The sequence below is a fragment of the Pinus tabuliformis genome, chromosome 3_2, assembly GCF_031772625.1.
Source record: "Pinus tabuliformis cultivar Carrire ecotype Pingquan chromosome 3_2, CPIR1, whole genome shotgun sequence".
Lineage (NCBI taxonomy): Eukaryota > Viridiplantae > Streptophyta > Pinopsida > Pinales > Pinaceae > Pinus > Pinus tabuliformis.
In genome coordinates this window covers 11,136,820-11,164,172 of record NC_142302.1, presented here as the reverse complement: position 1 = coordinate 11,164,172, position 27,353 = coordinate 11,136,820, and the positions used below count along the sequence as shown (strand labels likewise).

The window sequence follows — 27,353 nt, the reverse complement described above, 5'->3', positions numbered from 1 at the left end:
GAGGTAGAGGTTAAGTTCCAGCAACCATTGGATGTGTTAAAGTTGATGCTTACTCTTCCTATGGGTGAATGCCAGCTTGAAATCCTCAGTTTATTGACACTAAAGAAAATAACCTCAGCTTAGAATCCTCGGTTTATGACGCCGTAGTCTAATGACGTCACAATTTTGCCAGAATAATGGAAATTTCAATAAGATTTTGAAAACAGTTGATTGAAATTTTTGGAAATTTTGGATACATTTTGATTAAAAAAAATTGGAAATTCTGGTAAAGCAATAGGGTTTTGGGTATGACAAGGGTTTTTGATGGTAATGATTTTCATTATTAATTATAATTTGATAATTTTTTTTGGAAATTCTGATTGAAGTTTTTGAGTGTATAGGATTTTGGATATAGTTTTCACTATAAAAAAATTATTTAAACATTTCTAGGATTAGATTTGATTTATTGAATTTTTAAAAAATAATTCAAACCTATTGAAATTTTTTTCATCTGAAAATTTAATTCTAACCTAGACAACGCCGTACAATACTGTAGAAAACACCTTTTAATACTGAATAAAGCAACAAAACGACCGGACCAAAGCCATACATGCACAGAGGTGGAGGTGAAGCTCGATTTACCATTGGATATGTTAAAGCTGACATCTACTCTTCCTATGGGTGAATGCCAGCTTAGAATCCCCAGTTTAAGACCGAAGAAAGTAACAAAACGACAGGACCAAGCCTTCCTGGGTCTCTAAGAGCAGAGTTGGGAGAGAGTGATACCCATTCTGCATATGGTTGAAGTCTACCAGAGTTAGGAGAGAGTAATACCCATTCTGCATATGGTTAAAGTCTAGCACAAAACAGAACACGACCCTTGTTGCAAGGGCTTAAGAAATTAGTAATACCCACTTTGTTTATGGCCGAAGTCAGCACAAAACAGAACCTGACCCTAATTGCAAGGGCTGAACAATTTAATAAAAAGGATTGAGTTTGCTAAAATGAAAGCAGAAGGGTTTTTAGGGCATTTGATCGAAGCTAAGGGCACAGAGGACATAATAAGAGAATTCAACACCGAACCTCATTGTAATGCTCAAGAAATTAACAGAAATAACGGGATAGGGCTTCTCGGGTTTCTGAGAGCAAATAACAGAATAACGGGAAGTACGTGGAATTGAAGCCCTGTGATTATTGCCCAGACAATAAACAACTTCATCAAAAGAGTGTTGCACATTGTAGAATACAAAAATCAGAGCAGAATAAAGATGGAGTAATACCCACTATGCTTATCGCTGAACCCGACCCTCATTACAAGGGCTGAAGAAATTAATAAAAAGGGATGAGATTGCTAAAATGAAAGCTCTAGGGTTTTTAGGGCTTCTTAGAGATGATCAGACCAGAGAAAATAACAACAGAATGCAACAACAAACTTCATTGCAATTCAAGAAATTAGCGGAAATAAAGGGCTACGGCTTCTATGGTTTCCGATTGCAGAGATCAGAGAACAGACTAATAAAAAGTACTTGGAATTGAAGCCCCGTGATTATTGCAAGAGGGCATTGTTTTCATGTTGAACAACTCAGCTGTCTTCTCCATGTTGAAGTTTATTTGCTCCAAAGGTTAATCGAAATCCAGTTACCTCCATTCCATTCTAGCCCATCTTCCTCCTCTATCACACAGAAACATGAGTCAGACATAGGACCACACACAAGCCCAGAACTGACTCAGACATAGGACCACACACAAACCCAGTCCTGACTCAGACTCAAACACATGATCATACAGATATACCACACAAACCCAGACTCGATTCAAACTCAAAACACATGATCACACGTATACCACAACATGGATGAAGAGGAGGAAGGGAGAAGTAAATGCCAAAATTGTGTGAGATTTGAGATACATATATCCATCCGGCGTTGCCCCACTCTCTCCAACTAATCGCTGTAGCTGAGACAAGCTTTCTCTCTCTTTAACGAATCAAGGCAACATGAATGAAACCAAAAAAGCAGCTGAGTCCGCATATGGAACCGTTAGCATATGAGTGAGTTGATAAATTCAAAATAATGCTTTCTTGCTTTTCTTCATTTTCAAATCATGCTTTTTTCTTGCTTTCATGTTTTTTATCAATTTGGAATCTTGCCTTTTCCGTTCAGTTCTATTCATGCTTTTTGCCTTTTCTGTTCAGCTCTATTCAATGAATGGGCCCCCAAGCGCTGGAAGAGCCCACATGCCCTGGCAAGTATAAGAACAGCCACAGGTAAAGAGGAACGCGAAAATGCGTTAAGTGTTCGTAATCGTTGGCTATAAGTTTACTATTCAACATTGTTACGGTGAGTTGTTAAACCTTTTATATGTTTTTAGAAAGACTATGAAGAAATCTGTAAGGACACGAGTCACGTGTTAATCAAGAAATCGAGGGTTTCCTCGTTTTTTTGAACTGTGATTTTATTTGTATCTGCACTACTGTATTTTCTGGTTGCTTTAAAAAGGAATTTTTATAATTGTATTGATGGGTGGATGGATTGCGTGGCACTACAACGTGACATTAACCCAAAGTAACAGAGAGATTCTCGTTTCTTCTAATTTTTTCTACACTGTTCTTCTAATTTACTGCTATATATTTTTAATTCATTTGTAAATTCATGTTGTCTCCGCATTTCCCAATATTCATATACTTGGTTTTCAGAATGCATTATGTTTGTTTTTTTCTTTTTCAAGTATTTAATGGTATATCTTCAATGGTCTTGTATTTCAATGACTTTGCACAGTTAATATACTTGTGTTCAAAGAATTCAGACTTTTCTTTACTGGCTTTTGACAAAATTTTATAGAAGCCCTCATGAATTTGCATTTTTGAAATATCCAAAATACTCTGAAGCAGTTCTCTCAATACTTGTTTAAAAATTTTTGCAACCTCCTGTTTTCTCTTATTAATGATTGTCAAGACTCGTGATCTTGGTTTGATACTTTGATGCCAAATTGTTTGTACGCTTTTAGGAGATTTCGATTAGTTAATATTGTGAGATACATTGTCCTCCAACTATTTTCTATTCAGTGTTTGTGGTTAAGAAATTCTAAGAGCAATTCCTTTGCACATCCCTCTATTTTTAGCAATCTTTAGGGGTGTGTAACTTTTGCTGTCATTGTCATTCGTAAGTGATAGTGACCAAGGGATGACAAACAGCAGCCCCATACCTCTCTGTATCTTATAACAAGCATTAGGTTTTCTCTTTGTGGCTAGTAGTTCGCTGGACTACTAGGGGCTATGTGATGGAAAGAGAAACAACTCCCTCAGGTTATTACCAGACAATTTCGTAATAGTCTATATTTGTTGAATTTATTAAATATATGTCATATGATGCAATCAGTGGGAAGAGTAGAAACCCCTGCAGGTTACTACGAGACAATTGTCTATACTTAATTGGTTTTTAGTATATGATATATGTAGTCATACGTTTTTTTGAATATCTCATTACTAGTAAAGTCTTCCCCACATATATGTGAAAAATCTTTGCATTGGTCACGGTGTTTATATAACATTGAAGAATCACCCTTGAACTTCTCATTTAGACAAGATTCCTAACTGACAATCAGAAATGATTATGTTCTAGTCTTATCCACGAGCTAGTACTATTAGATAATTAAGGGTTTGTATTTTTTTCTACATTGACTTGTTGAAGAGTTATCTATTCCTTGGGATGTCATGCAAGCATTTATAGATTTGATCTTTTCATCCATGTATGGGATTTTGAGTTGCTTGTTAGTAGTTTGTACCCACATACACTGGAATGAACACACAGCACTTAATAGAGTTTCTATATTTCCACGAGGTCTTCTTGGACAAATTTTTAAAGTACATTAAGCTACAAAGCATAATTGAGCTATTCATATGCTAGTTTCATTGGGTTAGTTGGATTGATCATTAACTTACCTTTCATTGTTGTGCAATTTAGCTAGTTAGTCCTTTATCACTATAATAGCGTTATAGCATTGCTCCGTTGGAATTTATATTGGACAAATTATAATAATATTAACTTTGCTGTACATTTTATACTTAAACTGCTTTTGGTCATGTCAATGGTCTGTTGGAATGGATGTGCAACATACTTGGGATACTGTGGTGATCAGGTGTTTGTAGGGTGTTATATTATTTTTATCGTCAAGTTTCCTTTTCACTTACGCCTCTTCTTTTTCATTTCATTGCTCGCAGTGAATCTTCTTGGGTTTTAAAAAAAAGAACAGAATTTGCTTAGCTTTTATTGCATGTTTTATCGCATTAAGTGAGTATACTCTTCATACTTATCTCATGCAAGGGAGCAAGTTGGATCATTTTTTTATGGGATTCAATTGTTCATGGCATTGATTGTTATGGATGATGGAGTTGATGGACTGTGGAGGTAGCCTTTCCTCATACTTAACTCCTCTGACCAGGAATTTATGGATTGGGAATTTTCTATCAGATAAATTGTTGCACTGGATGAGATATGTTATTGTGCATCTTTGAGTAGTCAAGAGAGAGTTATGGGTACTGGCATTATTCCTCATTCTGACTTTAATTCTTTTGTGATAATGCCACATTCAAATGAAAATCTCAATGTAGATAACTCTTGTATTATTTTCTTCCATTCCCATTTTAAAATTATCAAGAAACAAAACAGGTTGGATAGGGCACGCATGTTCCACATATGTATGTGGGACACATGCCCTGCGTTGGACGAGTGTCCTGCACTCAAGACACCAAAAATCTTATAATTTTTAGAAAATTAAGCGTGTTTGAGCAAATGAAAGTAGGGACATTGGTGTATGGGCACACAATCCTTCGTCTTATATACAGTGCAGGGGAAGGATGAAGATATGGAATGCCTTTCCTGATGATATGGGTGTGAGATGCTGGAGGACAAGATATATCCGATGACTTTCATGCATGATAGTCTTCTACAAATTTACCCTATTTTGTATTTTGCCTTGTCATTCCTTTATAGTATGTTATTATCATGTTTCAGTGTCATGATTTCATCTCATCTATATGATACTTTTTTATAACATTAAATATGAAAACTACATAATTTTGCCACTCCTGAGTTTATGGTTCTATTATTGATTCTATATGTATGATCCATGGTTTATTATTACGTCTTTGATTGCTTGATGCAGTTCAATTTTCTAAATGTTGAGGAAAAGTGTGTGTGTACATACCCCTGTCATACACGTAAATCTCTGTGTCCATGCGTCAAGTGACTTAGAAATATCAAATATTAAATTCAGTAGGATCACGGATTCAAGTTATGTAGCTTAAACTTTACAGTGAAACATATTATATGTAAAATTGAATGCTTCTTCTTTTCTGTTTTTGGTTCATTATCTTTATCTCCCCACATTTGCTATAATACTTTCTTGTACTGGAACTGAAATGATTCTCCTTTTAAGTCTAAGCAAAATGTATATAATCCTGCCTCTAAATTTGACAGTCCAGAGGAGCTCTGCATTTTTGACAGTCCAGAGGATCTCTGCATTTTATATTCTTGTTTGATAGAATATACATTGTCGGTATCAAATAGTTTGTAGTTTGACACTTTTTATTGTGCATCTTTAAAAGGAAATGCATGTGAATTTTTGCACGTAAACCATGTGTCTTTTATTTTTCTATAAATAACTTCCCTGAAACCGTTCCATTGTTGAATTCTCAGACTTTTGTGTAAACCCTTTATTAAAAACTTTTCCTATTTTTTGTTCCTTCTTGCTGGAGATTATTTTTTATTTCTTGATTTTACCACAGTAACATGTTTTTGTAATGTTTTAAAACTCAGGTTTGGAATCAGTCGAGGGTCAACTCGGATTCTGTCTTGAATGACTCGGACTGATTTGATTTCAGTAACTCGTTTTACAAAAAATATATGAAATATTTAAATTTTAATGAAAAAACATGTTTTAAATATTCCAAACTTATTTTAAAGATTTCCAAAATCTGTTTTAAAGATTTCCTGTCTTTCCATATTCCTTATTTCTGGACATTGGTAAAATTATATCAGGGTCCTCTAAGCTCTGAAAGAAGGTTCTGAAATAGGTGACATGCCATATGAAATAAATGTTCATCGTTGCCAAAATTATGCAATACATCTACGTACAATTCAACTTAGTTTTTGTTATATGTTACTGTCAAGTCTGAAATGTGACTTGGCTGATTAGGTACGGGCTTGGTTGAGTAGGGCTGGTTTTGTAGTAAATTGGTCGAGTCATGCACTCAGGCAGTTCAGTGCAAAACTGACACTAACTGGCCCTCCGATCTGTGCTACTGGCCAAGTCAATACACTCAGGGATTAACCTGGCATGAGTTGACTACATTTGAGTCAACTTGGTCCAGGTTTTAAAACACTATGTTTTCACTCTTGCAGGGTAAATCTACATTATATTTAATTTTGGATTTTTTATCAATGGAGGACGTGCATTCTTTCAGATTTATTAACAAGGGATCTCCAGGTATATCTCTCCAGCTTTAAAACATTCCTTAGAAATGTATGGTTTTTGTTTGACAGAGGACTACCTGAATGTAAGTCCTTGGATAAATTTATAGTGTCTATGCCTTAATGAGGAATTGGCTTGGGTTTATTCTGCAGAAATAATTTTTGTTGTCTAAAGATAAACCTTGTTGCCTCTAGAAGCTCAGGACTGTACACTTGACTGTACAGCAGGCTATGTTTTAAATTTTTATGTGATTCTCTTCAATTCTCCTAAGTGATCATAGCAGGATCAAGGCACAACAACTCCTACAGTTAGAATACCAGTTTGTGAAGAACTAAAAGGGATTGAATGCTCAATCAATGAACTCCATGACATAGGGAAACTTAAACATTTTTAAAATTTTATTTGTACAGAGAAACAATGATGATTGTCTGCTTTATCTGACTAATAAATGTTCTTATGATGACTGTTCTTCAAGTTTAAAAGCAAAACATTTCAATTCGTTCGTGATAAGAGAAATTTTCAAACAATAAAATTTCCTGTGCATACTGGAATGTGGAATGTTCCATACAAGAGACCAAGATATTCCAGGAGGGTAGATACAAATCTAAATCATTATGGTCACACATTGGACCATTATTGCAATGGCTTCATCCCCGTGCATTCAAAACCTTTGAGATAGTGATAAGGAAAAGCTATTTTTAACTCCATTTATTTGGACCATTTTCTTTTGTTTATGTTGGATAACCACATGGCATTGCTTGGTGAGATTGCATGTTAACTGATCTGCAAATGGTTCCTGGTTTTTATTAGACCTTTCTTCCATCCACTTCTCATATTCCTATTTTGTATTAAGAGGCTGCTGTGAGTAACTATGAAAAAATCTGTCTTACTAGAAATTGTTGTCTTCTTATGATTACATTCTCACTCTTAACTGCATTTTGATACCTTTATACAAAAAGAGTGACTGAGCCATTTTTTGGGTTATGTAATGCGTATATAAAAAGTTAAAAGCCATGAGCCATAACTCTTTCAGTTAGGTGGTTATGGGAGCACATAACCTGCAAGTATTATGTTTTCTGAACAAAGTGTTCATAATGTAGATTGAATTCTCAAGTGGATTAACTTGCAGCGATGAAATTCTTGAAGAATTTTTTGAGGTATTGCTAAATGAAATCTAGTTGGAGTGCATATGTTATGTAACAGCTAAATTATGGGTGAAATTAATAAATCAGTGCATAATTGAAAATTAGGCCTGAAGTATTTATAGAAAATTAGGACTCCAGCAATTACTGGTAATATGGTTTCTATAATATAGACTGAGCTGAACTATGTTCAGACAAAGCAAAGAATGTGCTTCCAGTAAATGAAAAGTACACGAACTAAAGAATGTGCAGCCGGTAAATTAAATGTAGGCTCGCTAAAGAATGTGTGGACAGTAAATGAAAGGTAGGCTCAGTAAACAATGCGCAACCAATATTATCGTTCTCATAATTCCTCCATGTTTCCGTAATTCCATAAACCTCAAGCTATGTATATGTGTTGCACAATTAAATATCAAATGGGATGGAATTTACATAAGTTGGAAATAATAGAGCATAAACAGCCAGAGTGGGTTTACTAGCATACCAAAGGGTTGGATAGCACCTGGTAACATGGATAGATAGAGGAAGACATCTCCATGAATGACAGCTTGACACTGGTTTTTATATTGATAAAGATAATGAGAACATAAGATGGGGGAAGCCCTTATCTATAACAGTAAAATCCTTAATCCCTAACCCTAAGCTTCTGTCACATGTGTAGATTTTATTATATAAAGGCGGTCTTTGTACACGTATAAACTTATTACAAAGGTGTTACTAGTTAGTACTAATATATTGTGATTGGATGCACAACAACATGCCCTAACAGTTCTAGTAAGGGCACCTTAAAGTATTGTTCATTGCCTTCTTTAGGTTACCTGCCTTTGTGAATGGGCCCTTTTTGCTGGAGATGGTTTTTCTGAGTTGTTTGCCAGAGGTTCTTTGTGCAATTGTACTTAGCTTTTTTATTTTTTATATTTTCATTATTCTTTACAATTCTTACTCTTCTAAGAAGTAACAATGACTTTATATCAGGAGAGTTGTATTTTCCTCAGGTTTTTGTATTTTTTGGACATTGCTTCCTTAAAAACTCATGAGAATAATTACCATGTCCAAAGAGGTTGGGCACCGCAAGTGGCTTGCATGAGTGAAATGGCCCTCAAGGGGAAAATCATTGTAAGACAAGTCTGTGGGTATCTTTGTCTTTGAAATACTAATATTTTTATTATTGATCTTTGTTTTAATGGACAAGGTTGTTCATGGAATCATATATTCACTATATCTAGAAGATGGTCATCATTATAGTTTATATATTTTTATTTCCTAAGGGTTGTCAACTGTCTCCTACAAGCCCACAGAGTCAACTCTCCAATATATCTAGAAAATGGTCATCATTTAATGTATAGTTTATGCTTTCCTAAGGATTGTTTACATAGCATCATAATTTTTCCAATCTTCCTACCGAAATATTTAAAGGCATGCTAAGTATTTTTGTTTTTTGCCGAAAGGTTTTGGTTTAGCTGTAAATACTAAACAGCCTCAACTCCATCACGAGTTCAGTTAGTCACATTAAAATTTTGTGATTAATTATTGTTGATGTTTGATAAAAGCAGTGCCAATATAATGCAAAAACTATTTTAAATCAATAAAAATATGCCACATTTTCATATACATTTACATAGTTTTTTCTGCTATCCCCAAGTGTTCATATTTATTTTATGAGCATCACAAATTTTCCAAATTTTTATAGAAATATTTAAGTACATTCTAAATAAAACATTTTGACTTTGGAGCTAATTTAATTGTCTGCTCTGAAGAAAGGATCTGGTTTTTCTCTTTTCCAAAATAAAACGGTTTAGATCACTAGAATATACAATTGTTTTATCTTTCTGCTCACTTGTTTACAATGTTCAGAATCCTAATGTTCTGAACTAACATTCTGATAATCCCCATATGAAAAAGGAACTCCATGTTACTATAGAGGATGCTGCAGGAGTTTTCTTTTTAATTAAGTTGCTAGTCGAAGCTTTCTGCTCACTTGTTTAGAATGTTCTAACAAGCTTCCGGGATGGCGAGTGTAGGAGTGGGATGACGGCGGACGCACACAGGGGATGTGTGAGGGCACCCTCAAATTTCAGGGAAATTCAGGGGATGGTGGCCATTGGAGTGCCTAGCATAAGGGTCTCCAAATCTAAAATTATAGAAATAATAATGATGATGATAAAATCCCAACAATAACAATTCACCCCATACACACTCATCATTGGGCAATCCAATGGAAAAGTTATAAGCCTGCCAAGCCTGAAATCCTTAAAACTGTTAAATCTGCTGAGTTCTGAATGGGATATGAAATTCTACTTTCTCCAGATAAAATATGATGCGGTTGGGAGTCGGAACCACTCTCTAACAGCCTGAAACAATTAATGACAATTTAAAAATTTTAAGTAAAAGGATAGAGAGATAAGATAAAGGAATTTAGTAAGAATTTAGTATTACCATTAATTATGAGGTCACTAACCTCTCAAAGCTCTAACCCCTACTTTTTTCTATCATAAAGTGTTGTTTTACAAAAAGAGGGGGAGGAGAGGCGTCCAAAAGTCCCCCTTTTTTTTTGTTTCTTGTGGGTGGGGATGCCTAGATGCCCCCCTCCACCCTTTTGGGGAATGTGTTCCCCACTGTGGGGAAATGCTTCCCCATGTCTCCCCAAAAGTGGGATGAGTGGGCAAATGTTTCCCCCAGCAGGCCACCCGCCATCACCAAACTCCTAGAGTGTGGAAAACATGGGGTGTGTGCTCCCCACCCTGAAAGACGCGTCCCCATGGAACACTAATTTTTTATTGTAATCTCTGTCAGTTGGGAAATTTCTTTAAAGTTTGAAAAATTGTAATTCCTTACTCAGATTGCTTTCTTGTTTGGAAGTTGAAAAGAGTTCTCATCAGATTTCTGTGTTTAATTGGAATACTTAATAGAATATGCAAGCCCAATCCAACTGGTAAGTGAATTAACAAGAATTGTTCTTTTGTAGCAACAGGATCCTTACAAGAGTGTTGCTTGGCCTAGACCCATGACAAAGAAATAATTTCCCTTAAAAAATATGTCCCCAAGAAACCCATATTTTCAGGATGGTATCCAGTGTAAAGCAGTCTACGTAGACTATTGTATGTTGACCGAGCAGGAACATTGAGTGAGGCCCATCCTAGTGCTTGAACCGGAGACCACCTGCTTGCTATTCAGAGCTCTGAACGACTCTAGTTGACCCTTTGGGCTAAAGTTTGGGGCATTGGGGTTCTTCCAGGAAATCCACTTTGTCCCTCTCTAGTCAGTAAATCAGAATGGGTGCTGGCACCTTGCCAGTCCCACACTAATATTCACAAACAACAGCTTGCTCACATGTACACACCCTACACCCCTCCATAATTAAATATATGACCTCTGAGGAGAAAAATTGCGTTTCTTCACTATTAAGTCCACTCAGGTTGCACATAGACTTAAGTCATACATATGCCGAGTCCAGTGGGTAATGGCTGTGGCCTCTCCCTATAGTATTAGCTTGAATGTTGGGTCAACAGATGGTGTTTCTCGTTGATGTATGAGATTCCAAGGTTCTGATATGAAGGTCTCTATCGGGCAACTTGGTCCTGAGATGATACAACAAATGTAATATGTCTGCATCGATTGTAGAGGCTCAGGTTTTTGTTGGGCTATTTTTTTGTGGCATGTTCTGTTTAAATACCTGCTACATCAGAGATTTGGGGTTTTTTTTTTTTAATTTATTGGCTGTTTAAATTCTATGTTTTTTGTTAGATGAGCAGTGTGTTTCAACTTCTATCACATTAAGGAATACATTGAATGCTAACTAATGATTTAAATAATAAGTTTGGGCATGTGCTGTGTATTTCCGTTGAATGCACAGTGCACAGTAATATGTAAGTAACAAGCTTGGCCATATGATGTATTTTTCAATGTAGTAATAATGATTGAAGTAAACAAGTTTGGCCTGTCATGTGTAGTTCAATGATCAAATGATGATTTAACTAACCACCATTGAAAACATTTGATGGTGCAGGCAAGACAATCAGCGACAAGTGTGGTCAGTCTAAATGGAGCAAAATTGCTCAAGATGTGAAAGTACGAGAAGTCCATGTGAAGGAAATGCAGTGTTGCGAAAGGGTAGTGTTTCAGTCTGAACCTGAAAAGGTGGTGGTAGGTTTTGGACTTATAACCATTAGTTCCCAGTTGTAGACCACTAGATTCTAGTCATAGACTTGTTTAAATGTGGAATGGAAGAAGCATGGGTTTTCTCTGTTTATATGTTGTCAAGAGCACTGCATCTTATATGTGGTAAACTACTATGGTGTGTCTACATGCTCTATGATAATTCGTTTCTAACATTCTTGTTTTTGCAGTGGAACACTATAGCTGGTGATGGCTTTTTATTGTAATTAGAAGATCACTAGGTTAAAATGAAAGCCTAAAGGTTGATGATCAGTATGTAGAGCAGACACTTAATTTGACAGGCTCTATGTGGCTTCCAGTTTCCCTTAAATGACCTTGATGGCAGGCAACTTCTCATCCATTCTAGTCTTGGGGAGATTATCAAACCCCGTGTATAACAGCAGAGCTTCCAGTTCTTTACTTGCAATATGCTACTTTTGAAGCCCTTTCAGTTGTAGGCTTGTAGCATATATTTTATTAGCTTCCAGATGTTCATTTTAATAGAAAATAATAGCAACATAACCTGCATTTTATTATATGTTATTTATCCTGTCCGTATCTCATGTATTCGTGTCAATACAAAGCTGTAAATTTTGAAGTTATGATTCAATACCAAAAGGCCTTTTATTAAAGGTTGTCTGTACATTCATTTCAAAGTTGAGTTTCCAGATTCTGGATCACTCTTCCTACAACAGATCAAGACATTGGAATCTATCTTTCCACCGAGGCAGTTGACTTGCTGATAGACATGGAGCTGGATGTATGTGGATACAACTTTACATGATGTTAATATCGAAGATGAACATGAACTTGTAAAGGAGCAGCAACAGCGACAAGAAGTATATGAATAGGACACAATGATTTAGGCTAGAAAAAGAAACATCATAGCTAGCAACTTAAATTGAATGGAAAACATCAAACCTCATGTAAAAGGCAGCATTGGTAGACATTATGGTGATGTACATTTTGAGAATTCTATGTGAATTTATTTATTTTCATGTGAGAGGTTGTATTTTGGAATACTTACATCGCATGGGTTGTAAATATAGCATTTTTAAATAATGTATTTTCATGAGATTCTGTAATATATGTTCTGGAATTATTTGACAACTGAGAAGCTTTGCTTTGTATCATAGGTTGGGGATTTCATGGTTTTAGGTTTCCGATTCACCCTTCATTTGGTAGTGACTTTTCACCAAGTAGTACAAATATAACTCTAAAAATGATCTTTTTTCAAAATTTAAAATGTTAGCATGCCTTTCAACTCTTGATGGAATTTATGAGTTGCGTGGAATCCACCCTTGTATTCTCCAGTGACGTATCTGAGTGCTCATAGCACTGTCCTTTTACTGTTATGAAGCTACTTCAAAGCTTGCAGCTGATGACCTTGTTATGAACTGTTGGAGTCATGATAAATTAGGTCAGGCTCTTCGAGATGGAGGATTGTTTCTAATCTCATGTTTGTACGTATACATTTTTATCATACGTAATTCTTCAATGTTTGGTGTTATGCATATTTGTCCTTCTGACTACATTCTTCGTTTCCATGACATTGTATGAGACCAGGGAAAGTTCTTCATATTGTTTCCACGCTTGTTTCTTACATTATAACTGTACCATGTAAATGGAAAATAAAAATATTTTCCTTTGACATTAAATACATTCATCGTATTCAAGTCTCTACTTGCTTCTACTGCTCATGCATTTCCACAACCGGCCTCCCTTCAAAACAGAGACGGGGACATTGTAACTGTGAGGCTCATATTCGGTGTCAGTGTTAATGTTTTTTCAACAAATCATGTAAGCTATAACTTACCGAATTCTTTAGTGATTAAATCATTATCTATAAAATAATGATATTATATATCTTTGGTGATGACTCATTTATATCTTGTTATTGCACTTAAGTTTTGGTCTGAACACTGTTAAATTAGTGTGATATATGTATAATAATAAAAAAAGAGCTCATAGTCTAGAATATTGGGAGGAAAAGAAAACTTTTTGATAAAGAAAATGGCGATGAAATACTATTTGGAAATACATGGAAAATTTTCTATACAGCCATGTATAACATGATTTACCATCTATATGATGATAAACGTTAAAAATTATTTTCCATATGAAACTATTTACATGATAAGATAAGATAAGATAACTATATTTATGTCTAACTATTGATCACAAAGTAGGTCAAAGGGACTGTTAGGTACAATAATGTCCATACAATGCGAGAGAACCAAACAGTCCCTTATAAAATATACAATGACTGAATATAAAAGATACAATGCAGGGACATAAAAGATACAATATATGGAATGCCTTGGCGGAGAAGATCCAGGAGCTAATGGGTTTGAGGATCAGACCCATCTTTCCTAACATCTGAGGCTAAATGAAGAACACTAAAAAAAACTCCATAAAGTTTGTTGTTGCGATGAAGGGTCAATGGAAAGTGCGGATTGTCCACTAAATCGTTGTCTGGGGGAGTTCGGGCACTGTTGAGGTCTAGAGGACCTAGTATGTCTCCCAGGAACGGGTCTGAGACGAATTTGTTGCTGCAATCTCGTGTGGCGGGCTGAGGTCCCACGGATCCTCACTGATCTAGAGGCTGGATAAGAACTGGTATCAATCAGTCCCTTGGTGTCCTTGTCTGAAGATAGTACCCTGAAGAATGTTGTGATCCTCTATGTGGGGTTTGGTCTGATGGGAGGTTGAAGAATATGTGCTCGAAACCTAAGAGCCTCTTGCAGATATAGGGCCAAACATCTCTGATCAGGATACTTGACAAAGTTGGCGAGGGTATGAGAATCTCTGAACAAGCAATGGACCTTCCTCTGATCTTGTAATAGACAGGGCATCCAAAAATGAAATGCACCTCGTTCTCCACTTCCTGTAAATGACATACTTGGCAGATTTTGTCTGGTCTATCAATCTTGTGGTTTGTCTCTACTCGAAGTCTATGAGAACTGAATGCAAAGAGCATGCATCTAGTGTCGAAACATATACTGGGGGTCAAACAATGAGCTTGTCTCTCAACTCTAAGAAGTGCTCAATGTAGAAGACCATCTTTGGGCACAACCCTCCCGGAGGATTGACCCGGGTGACCTGGACGAACTGCTTGTAGATGTCCTCCCCGAAGATCTTGTTCAACTCTTGTCTAGTAGGTAAAAGGTGACTAGGAGCATCTAATGAATATCGAAAAGGAGGGAGATGATCCAACTGAATGCCCACTGACTCTAAGAGATCAAAAACTCCGGTAAACCAACATCTAGCCCGACCTAAGGGAGTAGAATGGGAAATAGTCTTAGAAGAGCAATATGTGAAGTAAGGATACAAGTCCCTACTCTTTATCGAGTCTACAAAGCCCCGAACACGATGCAAGAATGAGATCAATCTGAAGACTATCTCAAGCTTAAAGCACTGAGCTCCAAACTATGCAAGGATGATGTGTTGAGGCACTATTTGTTTGCATCTAATGATGGAGCGGAAAAGAAAAATTTGCACTCTCTCATTTAAAGCCCAATCTAACTCAAGTAAAGACAGTCCCCAAATCTCTGAGCCATATAGAACAGTAGGACGGATGAGTTAAATTCAAATTTATGGTATTTCCAAGAATATTTATTATTAGTTAAATAATTTGACCAAAACAATGAGAAAACTTGTAATGTATTCATATAAAAAAATTAACTCTAGGCAAAAAGTATAAATTTGTGTGTAACTATAATCATAAATTTGGTTATTAAAACTTCATTTTTAATGATAAAAAATGAAAAAAAAAAACTTTAATTCTTTCTTTGAAAAAAATAAAAAATAATCTAATTCTTGAAATTGTGCTTGAAACAAACGTTAATCAATGGGATATCAGTTCTTGGAAGCATGTGAATGTTAGACATTGTAGAAAGTTTATTACAAATATTCACAAGGGGAAGACTATTATAAATATTTTCAAAGGCAATGTCACTCCATCATTAACAGTGAGTAGATATATTTGAGCAAGAAACTAGAGAAGAAAAATAACACTAGCCCTTGTGAGCCGATTTTTCTAGACAAAATATTTTTGACTCTAGAGGAAACTTTGTCGATTTCTCTAGAGAATTATGTGTAGAAGCAAACCGGTCAAAAATATCCCAACACGAGGAAGAGATGTTTAGATGTCATCCTTCTTAGGATCTATGTTTTGTCTCACTTAGTATGTTGAATTGTAAGTAAGCCCTCCCCTCTACCCTACGGTGATTGGTGACAATCTTTCTTTGTATATCAATTTGCAAGACCAAAAAGTTGAGGCGGATGCTTCCCATCTCTACCAAATCTATATTATTGGGTGGAGAGCTTTATATTGGAAGTTGGGAACCTTCTATGCCTTTTCCGTCTCCCTTAACCTATTCATGGTGGTTGTAACAAAACTTAGACTAGTGCAAGTACATTAGCGAGTTTGTTCCACAATACCATGAATGACACTACATTGAGCCTCAAAGCCTTACCAACCAATAACTAAATAACAACTTTTACATTCACCCCATTAATATTTAAAGCTAAGATGCCAAAATAGGAGAATGATGGATGTGAGGATGCACTAAAGCCTAAGCATCTAATTAAGCTATTACAGGTTCACATACTAATGACCAGGATGATCCTCTAGTGGCTAGACTTGACATTACCCATGGAATGGGAGTTTTGAGCACACGTGCACATGCGCACACACACATATATGTCAACTTAGGGAAGGAACATCAAGTAGTTGTAAAGAGTGCTTCCAGGGGTTTATATGGTACTATAAATTATGTAATTTTCTACCAAGGAAGTCTACTTTACATAAAGTGATGAATGTATGGGGCTTTGTTGATGTAGGGTATGTGGAAAATCTTGATTATAGAATATCTATAGGTGGTTATGTGTTTAATTTATTTGGAAGATCAATCCATGGGATGAACAAGAGACATAATGTAGTTCCACTTTCAATTATAGATATTGAATATTTGGTACACACCCATACAAGTACGTCGGTTGTATAGTTGCAAAGATCGTGTTCAGGGATTCGGTTTGTACAACATGTTGTAAGGATACAAAATGATAGTCAAAGTGTAAACATTTTGGTAAAGGACTTGTGTATCATTTTAAGATGAAGTATATTGATCTATAATGCCATTTTATGGGAGACATGGTTGATACTTTGAATAATGTTCCAAGACTCGTTAATGAAGTTTTTTAGAGTTGAGAAGATTTTTAGGTGTAGAGAGATAATGGCTATTATCAACTTGAACCTTTGACTTGAATATTAGACCTTTTTGTTTTGTAAAGAAAATAAGTGGAAGAATGTTGGGGATGTGTTATACTCTTTGCATGTAGATTATACATACATTCATGAGGAGTTAGTTTTCCCATGTGCAATTACAACACACTAGTGGGAGGACCATAAGGAGCCTTCCCCACTTTCTCTTTAGGTTTTGTGCGAATCTGGAAAAGAATTTGGATCCATTGTTTATTTATGTTTTTTTTTAAATGTATGCGTGTGTGTTTTGTGGACCAATAGTTTTTAGTGAGTTGTAATCAAATCTTGATTAATGGATTGGGGTTGTAATTTATTTTTTCAGTTTTTTTAGTGTACATGTGTGTTTTGTCCACCAATGGTTTTAGTGGGTTGTAATCAAATCTTGATTCATAGATTAGGGATGTAATCTAATTCAAGTTAAATTGGGTTTTGGATGTTAAGAAATACCAAAATATTGTATTTTGAATACTCAAGATATACATTAAATGAGGATAAAGGGGTCAATGGTTTTAGTGAGTTGTAATCAAATCTCGATTCATAGATTAGCGTTGTAATCTAATTCAAGCTAAATGCTTGGGTTTTGGATGTTAAGGAATACCAAAATATTATATTTTGAATATTCAAGATATACATTAAAGAAGATGGAGGATTAAGGTGCAACACACTTTTGCCAATTTTCTTTGTTAAAGTTTTTTCAAGATAAATTTATGTATAGAGTGTGTTTGCCATAATTTACTTTCTATTTGCTTTATTTACATTGAATGAATTAAAACTTACATTATTAAATTTATATGACAAAAGGTAATAATTTTTTCACAATATTTTGTTGAAAATAAAAAACCACCCACCATTTTATGATTTGTGTAAGTGAATTCCATTTTAAATATTTCCAAATCAACATCTAACAAAAGTGGCATTCACTAATATAGATTATAATATAATCCAACATAAACAAGAGTGTTTCATATTAATAAAACGAACAACAATGCATAACTTCTGCAAGTCATATTATAAATAAAAATAAGTAAATAAGTATGATACATTTATGTAATCAAATGTTGTAATAAAAAAATAATTATAAATCTTAAAAATATTATGTGGTTATAAATATAATATCAAAATATGTATATCCCCGATGGGGTGAGATCTATGACAGTTATCCCAGTGGGGATTCTTTCCCACCACCTTGGGCTAGTGAATAATGAAGGGTATTAAAACTGAGGGGTGGCATGACCACCTCGTGTAGGCCTCGACATGCAGTGATGTTCACCTCAAGTCTAGCCATCCTACAACAAGGATTTGGAAGGTTCAAGAATAATGGGATTTCATTGTCTATTTCGAGGTTGGTATGAAGCGTTTTAGAAGGTCTATGAGTGGCAATGGAATGGAATTGGCAGTGTGTTGAAATGTGTAGCTTGGGAGGTACTTCTACAACCCCTGGGGTACTAGGTTTGTGAGGAGTTGACCCACAAAATGTTCTTTGTGGGAAAAGTACCCAAGCAGTGGCCTTTGTACACAAAGTCATGGGTGAAAGACGAAAGAGGAAAATCGTTTTTTATTCATTAGATGCATGAGAAGCACCCTTGACGGGCTAAGGGGGACCTAGGGCTTCAATGGTGTGGGAAAAAGTCAAATGACAGAATTTTATTTCTTATGTTAGTGGGGTTTGGTATGTAGGCACAAGTCGGCTTGACCTATAAGTTATGACCCTTGGTGGAAAATGTTTCCACTAAGATCAATAGAAGGAGAGATGAAGTGAAGATCATTTGGCATCCATCACAAGTGTAATCATTCTAATGTGAAGAAAAGCCTAAGGAGCTACAAACCTAAAGGTGTAGATTTTCCTGTAGATTCACAGCTTGTGTAATGTACTAAAACACAAGACAAGAATCTACTCTACTCTTTAAACAGAGGAAACTAATAGATCAATGAAAATAATAATCGACAAGAGGAAGATAATCAAAGACACATAACACAATTCTTTTCTGGGGAAAGCCACTGCTCAAAAGCCTGACTATCTATTGCATTAATCAGAAATCTGAGTTATAATACAAATCTTGTTCTCACTAGAACAATTCCTGCAAAAGTATAGTCAACACTCTGCTTCACAAGCCTGATATAGCCAACACTTAGCCAATTCTGCTGCCTGCCAAGCCCCTATTTCCTTGTGCAATTCCTATGAGAATCAACACATATTTAATTTGGAAATCCTTCCTCCATAACTGCGCAATCCAAAACTAGGTTCTTCTCTAATTTCATGCATGACCTGTACAACTCGGATCATTCTACAACTGATAGTACATTGTCCCTACACTCTAGTCTCAACTGGGTCTTTCTTTGAACTAAAATTCATGAGTTTCTCATGAGGGAATCTTCAATTAGCTGGAGTATCACTGAGGATGCACTAGTGCACCAACTCACTACTAGACCTCTACTGGTTCCACCAACAGTTAGAACTAGTGTAACCGTCTATAACTCAGTCAAACTGAGTTATCTAATTACAATTCAAATAAACTCATCCCGGACCCCTAAAATGCAGGGAGAACATATACATGACTACAGAAAGACTTCCAACTCGAAATTCCTAAGCTAATTAAGTTAATTAAACTTAATTAACTATTTACAAGTTGCTATGAGAATAGAATTCAATTTTAATTCACTGTTTAATCCAAGGAAAAATTAAACTGGAATTTCTTGTTTCCATTTCTCAACAAAAGGAGCCAAGTTGGAGTGCAAAAGAAGGATGAGTTTTATCTTCTCTTATGTTCTAGTATAGGCCGAGGTTAGGAGCTACTAGACATGTGTTCTGGGCATGGTTTTGTGCATATAAATCTTTGTGAATAGGCTAAGGTATTTTATGTTTTCTTAGAGGAGGGTCGAGACCCTTGTTCCTTGTTTTCTATACACAGTAAGTCTATGAGGTTGATAAATGATGTTGGAGTGAGGGTTAAAGGTTCATAAGTTAAAGCGCAAAAGTATAAGGGCCTAAAGGTGATGTTTGTTCAATGTTTCAAAGGTTTTTTGAGGCCGAGTTAGGGCACACCCTAAGGTTATTGCAGGAGCCCTAAGGAGGGCCAAAAATCTCAGTGACTAATACACATAGGATTGAGATATTCATGGCTAAGTAGAGGACGTGAAGAAAGGTATTTGGTTTCAGTGTAGATGATTTCTAGGTTGACTGGAGTAAAGGTATGTTTAATAAGTGATGTTTGGACATCATGCTAGTGAGCCCTAAGTAATATGATTTGGGGCGACAAATCATTGTTGCGAGGGTTGTCCATGTGTGCCCTAAGTACTATGAATGATGTGGCGAATCTATTTTGAGAGGGTTGTGCGTTGAAGACCTTAAGAAAAATCAGTGTTGGAGCAGCTAAGGGACGATTAGAGGGCAAACTTGTGTAGCCCATGAATAATGAATCTTGGAGCAACTAACAAACTGTGTGGAGGCAAAGTTATGATGTGTTAATATGTGCAAGTGAATATGAAGTTACAAAGGACCTTGTGAGAAATAGTGGCAGAGGTGTTGGAGCAACAAGATCTCTACGTGTATAGGTGGAAGAGGACTTGCCAAGTGTTCAAGGCAAGTGGACTGAAAGGGTTGCAGTAAGTGCTTCATAAGAAAGTAATTAAAGTTGTTCTTGTTCAGGGTAGATTGATGGTCATGTGTTGTTGACATCAGGCCCTAGTAATTTCCTTGTATCAGGGCTAATTGTGAGGGCCATGATCCCTTGTACAAGAGTACTATGTTTGTTGTATTAAAGTTGTAATATAACAAGTTTTGGGTTGTGCATGAAGTCTTTTGTACTTCATTAATTCACTATTGTACATTTTGCGTTGTGGAAAGTACTTGTGTTGTGGCATTTTAGTGTTTTCATGATCATTTTTTAGACATAGACCCGATTCTTAAGTGCCAAGGGAAAATCAACACAGTGTTCCTCTTTGTTTTATTTTCTATCCATAGAATGGTTCTTCACGGAAGATTTTTTCAAGGTAGTCACACTGTTCAGCAGAATTTAACCTCTAGCCCACGACTTTGATGCATCTGGATGGGAAATGACACTTTTAGTCGAGTAATTGTCCATTTCCTTAACTTTTCTTGTGGTCAATCTGCATTGTTCTTTTGTGTTGTGGTCGTGGTCGTGGGCCTCCAAGATCCTGTATTTGATTGTGCCGAGTTAATTGTTAAAGTTTGTTTCTTGACCATTCAGGTTTAGAGGGTGTTTTTTGTTCAATTTTTAACCCGTCGTGGCAATGGTGTTAAGGTCTCTGTGTCTGAATTTCAAATCAATTTTGGTAGGCAAAGGGGTTCCCTTGCCTTCTATGGTCTTAAGTCTCATTGGGACGGGTGCATTGAATATTTCCAATCATGTAACAAAGCACTAGCCTTCTTTGGTGTCCCTCTTGATTCTTTTGTTGACTAGTGTAGTGATGTGTTTTGGCAACCATGTTGTTGGCTCACAAGATCCTAGAGATCCCAATGGTTTGTATTAGGGGGTTCACATTAATCTAAGTTGACGACCTGGATGGTGAAATCTGTTAGAGCTTGTGGTATCATTACCTCTATGGATAGTTTTGATGTGCCTGAGAAAAGATCCCATATTTTTGTAAAGTTGGGGGGATGTAAGTTTGAAAGAAGATATTTGGGTTTCAGTTGGAAAACAAAGCAGCAAAATCTTTTGTCCACTGGTGGCTATGTTGAAATTCAAACTTGGTATGTAGTGGGGTTTGGTGCTCGGGTTGGTGGTAGTGGATGGAGGATTATATAGCTCTTGCCCCACCTCATGGATAAGAAGTGAGCAATTGATCAGTGGGCTCCGAAGGCAACTTGGTACACGCATTGTTTGTTCGCAGTCATGGTTTGTCAAAGAATCTGGAGCCGACAAGGAGGAGGAGATGGTTGCGGCAAGCACCATAACAGTCGTGACTAGCTCTAGGCACAAGAAGCAACATAATTGTTACAAACACTTATGTCAACATAGATTCGCACGGAGTTGCAAAACTTGGAGAATGTAGTTGCCAAGGATAGGCACTCCATGTTGGATTAAATCATAGCTGGTCAAGGAATTTGAACAAATTGTTTCAGATCCAGGTCACACCAAAGGTCACCAGAAGTAGTATATTCAAGCTCTATTTCTTTATTGGAAAATGAAATCCTTGTTGGGTAAAATTCTATTGGAAAGACAAAATGATCAGTATGGCATTTTGGCTAGCTTGGCAGATGTCAAAAGAGAGTAAGACAATATGAGATTTTATATGGAGCAAATGGACAAATGCCTTACATAGATAGAGCAACACTTTGTATGTCTCGCCACTCCTTCAACTCCACCTGAGACAAGCGCAGAGGATCCAACTTTGGTAACATCCTCTAAATCTTAGTTTATGTTATATTTTGGCTATTGTTTTTTGTTCAAATATTAGTGTTCTGTTTTGTCATTGTTATATCACTAGTAAAGTTGAAAATTTTGATGTTACTAAAATTTTGGACTAGTTATTCTCCCTATAGTTGGGCAAGAATTTGTTTCCCAATGGGTGGGCACTATCCATCTCAAAGTAGAAAATATGGACTGATATAAATCTTTTTTGATGAATTAAAAGATCCACTTATTAGCCCACAAAAAAAATCAAAATACATACTTTAATGAATATTATATTTTATAGGTCAAACTTTCTCTATTTTAACTTGAGGAGGGAACCATTAATGATAGTATCTGAGAAAATAGTTTTAGTTTTTTAAATAGTAAAAAATATGTATATTTAAAATGTCCCAGTTTTATTTTTAATTAAATTTTTTATGTTCAAATTATTTTATATATTTTTATAAATAAAAAAATAATAATTTAAAAATGATGAAATTTATTTGTATTACATAGTGAAAGGATATTTAAATTATTTTCTAGAAAAATTTATAGAAATTTTATATTTATTTGATATTAAATATTTCGACAATTTAGATATTATATATTTTAAATTAAAAAACAAATATTTTGACAATTAAAACATTGTATATTTAGTATGTAAGTTAAAAGTAATTAAAAATATATATAAATTTTTGGGAATAAAAAATATTCTTGTATTTTTAATTTTTTTTTGTTATTTTGCTTTAATATATTTTTACTTGTGAGATACATCTTCTATATTTGTTTATAAACACAACTCTTATACTTATCTAATAGAACATGTACTTAACATTGTGAATATTTTTCTTTATTAATCATAATATCTCTCACTCATTTGGCATCCCACCCATTTCCTTTCAAGAAACCAATGTATACCAAAAAAAAAAAAAGATAGCTATTACAATAATAAAATTAGATATGTAGGTATTGAAATTCCAACCTATTACCATAAAATATATTTCATCTAAAAAACTACTTGTACTTCTATTTTTAATAACTTCAATTTAATCTTGTTTTGATATTCTTAATAATTTCAATTTTATGCTAAAAAATCTTTATGTGAAACTAGTTTTGTCTAAAGAATTATTATTTATTAATAAACAATTTTTTTAATAACAATGGACAAATAAAAGTAAATAATGAATTACATTAATTTTATTATTATAATTATTAATATTTTAATAAAAAATTATATAAAAGAAAAACTAAAATTAAATAATAATATAATCAAATTAATAAAGTAATTAAAATAAAAACACTAAAAAAATAAAAAAAACAAATCTAAAAATGAATTAAAATAAATAAAAATTATAAATTAATTTAATTTCTTTATCATTATTATTATTATTTAAATGAAAAAAATTGTTATAAAGATAAATAAAATTAAATAATAAATACAAACTTAATCCTCAACCATAAAACTAATAAATAAAATAAATAATAATAAGAAAGAGATATTATAATAATAATAATATATTATAATAAAAATAATATATATATATATATATATATATAATTAAAAAAAAACAAAGCAAGATCAACACCATTAATACTTTAATTTTTTTTCCAATTTCCAAAACTTCCCTAAATTTCAATTTTTTCACTTACACATTTTATATCTCTTCATAAATTTTAAATACAAAATTTCCTAAATATTACACTAATAATTAAGAAAATAGTCCGAATATACGTTTTTAATATTGAAAACCTAAACTACTCTATAAAACAATCAATCACTATAGTTAGAGAATGATCCTCCAGTCGCGCTTCTTTTGCAGTGTGAGAAAAAAAGTTTCCTATCTAAATGGAAAATCTTGAGAATTAGATCGGAGGCCATGTCTCCATACAATGCTACCTCTTACAATGCTAGCGTGCTTAGTAAAAAAGATGTGTGCTTTCTTCTTGATCCACATTAATGGTTTATAATTTTTGTTAACAGTTATGTAGGGAAGGATATATTGTAAAGGTAATAATTTGCTCACCACATTCAACTAAATATATATCAAAATTTTTGTATTTAAGTTTCTGTGATTTATAATAAATTAAGTAAAGGTGTTTTTTTCGTAGAAATTATATAAAAGATTTTTTTTTGCAAATGTGTTTTGAACCAATAAGTGCGGTTCGTCATTAAGATCAGATGATGATCATGATGAACCACACTTGTTGGTTCTAAATGCATCGGTTCAAAATTCATTGGCCAAAAATTTCTCTTATGTAATTTCTACCAAAAAAAACTTTATTTAATACATCAAAATTTTAATACATACAATCCAAATGTACCCAATCCATTAAAAATCAATGGCTCCAACAATATTTCCTATCAATAATCCAAGTGTACCAAATCCGCTAGAAATCAATGTCTCCAACAACGTTTGGCGCAGTGCAATAAAATGTACACATCTCTTTTTAAGTTTAAGGGGAGAAGAGAAAAAGAAATAACAATACAAAATAGATAATTCTTTTACCTATGAAACATAGATCAATGAATATATGTAAGATTTTATATCATTAAATTATTGGTTTAAAAGTTGAATTATTTATAATATTTGAGAAATCAACTTAACCCCAGTCTAGCTGGAAAAAGAAATAAGAGAAAGAAGAAATATTGGATTAGGGGTTTTATCTAGTAAGGGGATACGGAGTCTTTTTATAAAATTTTTTGTATTGCTCAGTTAAGGAATAATTCTCATCGACTTGGTTGTTAAACAGGGCTTTAGAAAAGGAAAAAAAAGTGTGGGAGGAAAGAGTATGTATTTTGTGTTCCTCTGTCAAAATGGAAACAGAAAAGCTTTTCATTTTAGAATGTGAGGGTTTAAAAAACAACAGGGAAAATTATGCAGATATTATAGTAGCTAGCTCTTGAGATACTTTGAGTTTGTCCAGAAGCTAGAGCGTTTATTATGAAGCTGCACAGGACCGAATACATCAACCAGATGAAAAAATTTGTTTCATAAATTATTAATCCTTTTTTTCTTTTTATATATATAATATAATATAATGTGAGGATTCCCAGGACGGTTGTTCCCGTCCTTTCCAGGTCTACCTACCTCAATTAAACAGACGAAGGTGGTGATGATCTATTTGATCGCAAAAAACCAGGAACTGCTCTATAGTTTATAAAAAGATACAACCATTTCAGGTGAAGGTGAATTGAAAAGCAGCAGAGCCGGAGGGTTTAGTGTTTGCTGTACACGCAGAGAGAAAGGGGATCATGCGGGTTAAGGTTTTCATCCGTTGGGTAGCTCCCAAGATTGGCAAGATCGGCCAAACTATGAGAATTGATATTCCGGCCCAGCTTAAGCTGTGCACGCCAGATCCAAAGAAACTACGACATGCCGTGTGGTCCTGTGCAGGCGATTTATCAAAAGAAATCGTATTGAAAACAGTCCCAGGTGGGTTTAATTAATCATTTCCCCATATAAATTTCTTCCTTCTCTTCATTTCACTGTTTCTCTGGACTCACTTATAGGTGTTGATGTATGTATTATGTATAGGAAGTAGGTGGTTGTGGAGATCTTTGAAGGGATGTGTGCACAAGATCCAAAGTATTGGCTCCTCCTCGGCCAAACTCAAAGAGACAGGGGATAGGGTTTCGAAGCTGGACAGCGAAAATTCAAGTTTGAAAGAGATGAGGGAAAGGATTTCACTTCTTGAACGCGAAAATTTGAGTTTAAGGAAACAGAAAACGAACTGGCAACATAGGTGCATAACGTTGATGGCCTCAATGTTCGCGTTGGCTACAGGAGCAGAGATGAAGTCATGGAAAACCCGAGCCCTCCTCCTTACAATTAGTGATCGGCTTCTCCCCTCAGATCAAGCTCTATCAGATGATGTTCTCATCAGAACTCAAGCAAAGACAGAGGACTGCATTCAACCTTGACAACTCCAAGCCTCTTATACAAAGTCTGGTATACTCCAAATCAGAGATTTAGTATGGTCTGCCATAGAAGAGTCTCAGGACAGTTCAACTCTGTATTTGCATAGTGTATTTGTATTTTCTTAGATAGTCTCTTTCAATAAGGACCTGCTTATTATATTGATGTAACCTGAACACTGGTATGTTTTTCTCGCTAAATTTCAAAACATTTGTTCCCATCTCAACACCAGTGTACCTGAACTCTTGTCTGTATTTCTCGCTCACTTTTAAAAGCTTATCAATATATTGTGACTTTTTGGACTTTTCCGTGCTGGACTCGGCCGGAAAAATTAAAAGCTTATCAATATATTGTGATGTTTTGGACTTTTTGGTGCTGGAATCCGACCGAAAAATTTGAGGTGAAATTTTGATTTGTGTTATTTAAACTGTTTTTTTAATTCTATATATGGATTCAGCACCTGAAAATCTCACACTTTGATTGTACAAAGATTACCCATCAAGCTTGTGATTTCAATAAATTTCTGCCAAATTTTAGAAAAATTAGACCCTAAAAACCCACCAATTTTTTTTCCAAAAATCACATTAAAGATAATTCCATTCATTAATTGATTGACAATATATGTCACTCCTTGGATTTAAACAAATACAAAATTCAACAATTGATATATACTCCCTTGCTTATTAATAGATTAATAACCATTATATATATTGATTACCCATATTTTATAAACATATAATTTCATATAAATACCTAATATGCCATCTATTGTTTTTCCTATTTTAATTTTTCAACATTAAACACATTTTTAGAGTTCAGCTAAAGAACATTTTTAAAAGACGAAACGCGAATCTACAAACAAATAACTATCCTACTTTTCAAGACCTAATAAAGCACATTTTTGAAGGTCACTTTAAAAGAAATGGGAAGTCAGATGTCTAGATCAATAATTAAAGTCCTTTTTCCTAAATAAACTTGGATTTTACATTAATAAATATAGGACTTTTTCCTAAATAAACTTGGATTTTACATTAATAAATATATCAAAATAGTACTTTAGATTAATAAA

General features: G+C 34.6%; 1 protein-coding gene and 1 long non-coding RNA gene across 5 annotated transcripts; both read left to right on the top strand.

Moving 5' to 3' along the window:
• Positions 1 to 561: 561 nt before the first annotated feature.
• Positions 562 to 12,379, top strand: LOC149179566 (uncharacterized). Of its 4 annotated transcripts, none has more exons than XR_016256853.1 (4): positions 562 to 2,029; positions 2,174 to 2,318; positions 6,381 to 6,465; positions 11,599 to 12,379. It is a non-coding gene; the product is annotated as an uncharacterized LOC149179566 (long non-coding RNA). The 4 variants fall into 4 exon arrangements; XR_016256852.1 differs by lacking the exon at positions 6,381 to 6,465 and having other exon boundaries at positions 564 to 2,029; positions 2,174 to 2,245; positions 11,599 to 11,735; positions 11,939 to 12,379; XR_016256851.1 differs by lacking the exon at positions 6,381 to 6,465 and having other exon boundaries at positions 563 to 2,029; positions 2,174 to 2,245.
• A 13,041-nt stretch (positions 12,380 to 25,420) lies between these two features.
• Positions 25,421 to 26,592, top strand: LOC149179565 (uncharacterized). The gene is made up of 2 exons (XM_089418015.1): positions 25,421 to 25,801; positions 25,904 to 26,592. The coding sequence occupies exons 1-2, from the start codon at positions 25,621 to 25,623 to the stop codon at positions 26,287 to 26,289; spliced, it is 567 nt and encodes a 188-aa protein (XP_089274141.1). The 5' UTR covers positions 25,421 to 25,620; the 3' UTR covers positions 26,290 to 26,592.
• The last annotated feature ends 761 nt before the right edge of the window (positions 26,593 to 27,353 follow it).

Excerpts from the sequence above, each read along its gene's own strand:
- LOC149179565 (XM_089418015.1), top strand. The coding sequence starts at position 25,621 with ATGCGGGTTAAGGTTTTCATCCGTTGGGTAGCTCCCAAGATTGGCAAG. Across the intron at positions 25,802-25,903 it reads CGTATTGAAAACAGTCCCAG|GAAGTAGGTGGTTGTGGAGA; the intron begins GTGGGTTTAATT and ends TATTATGTATAG.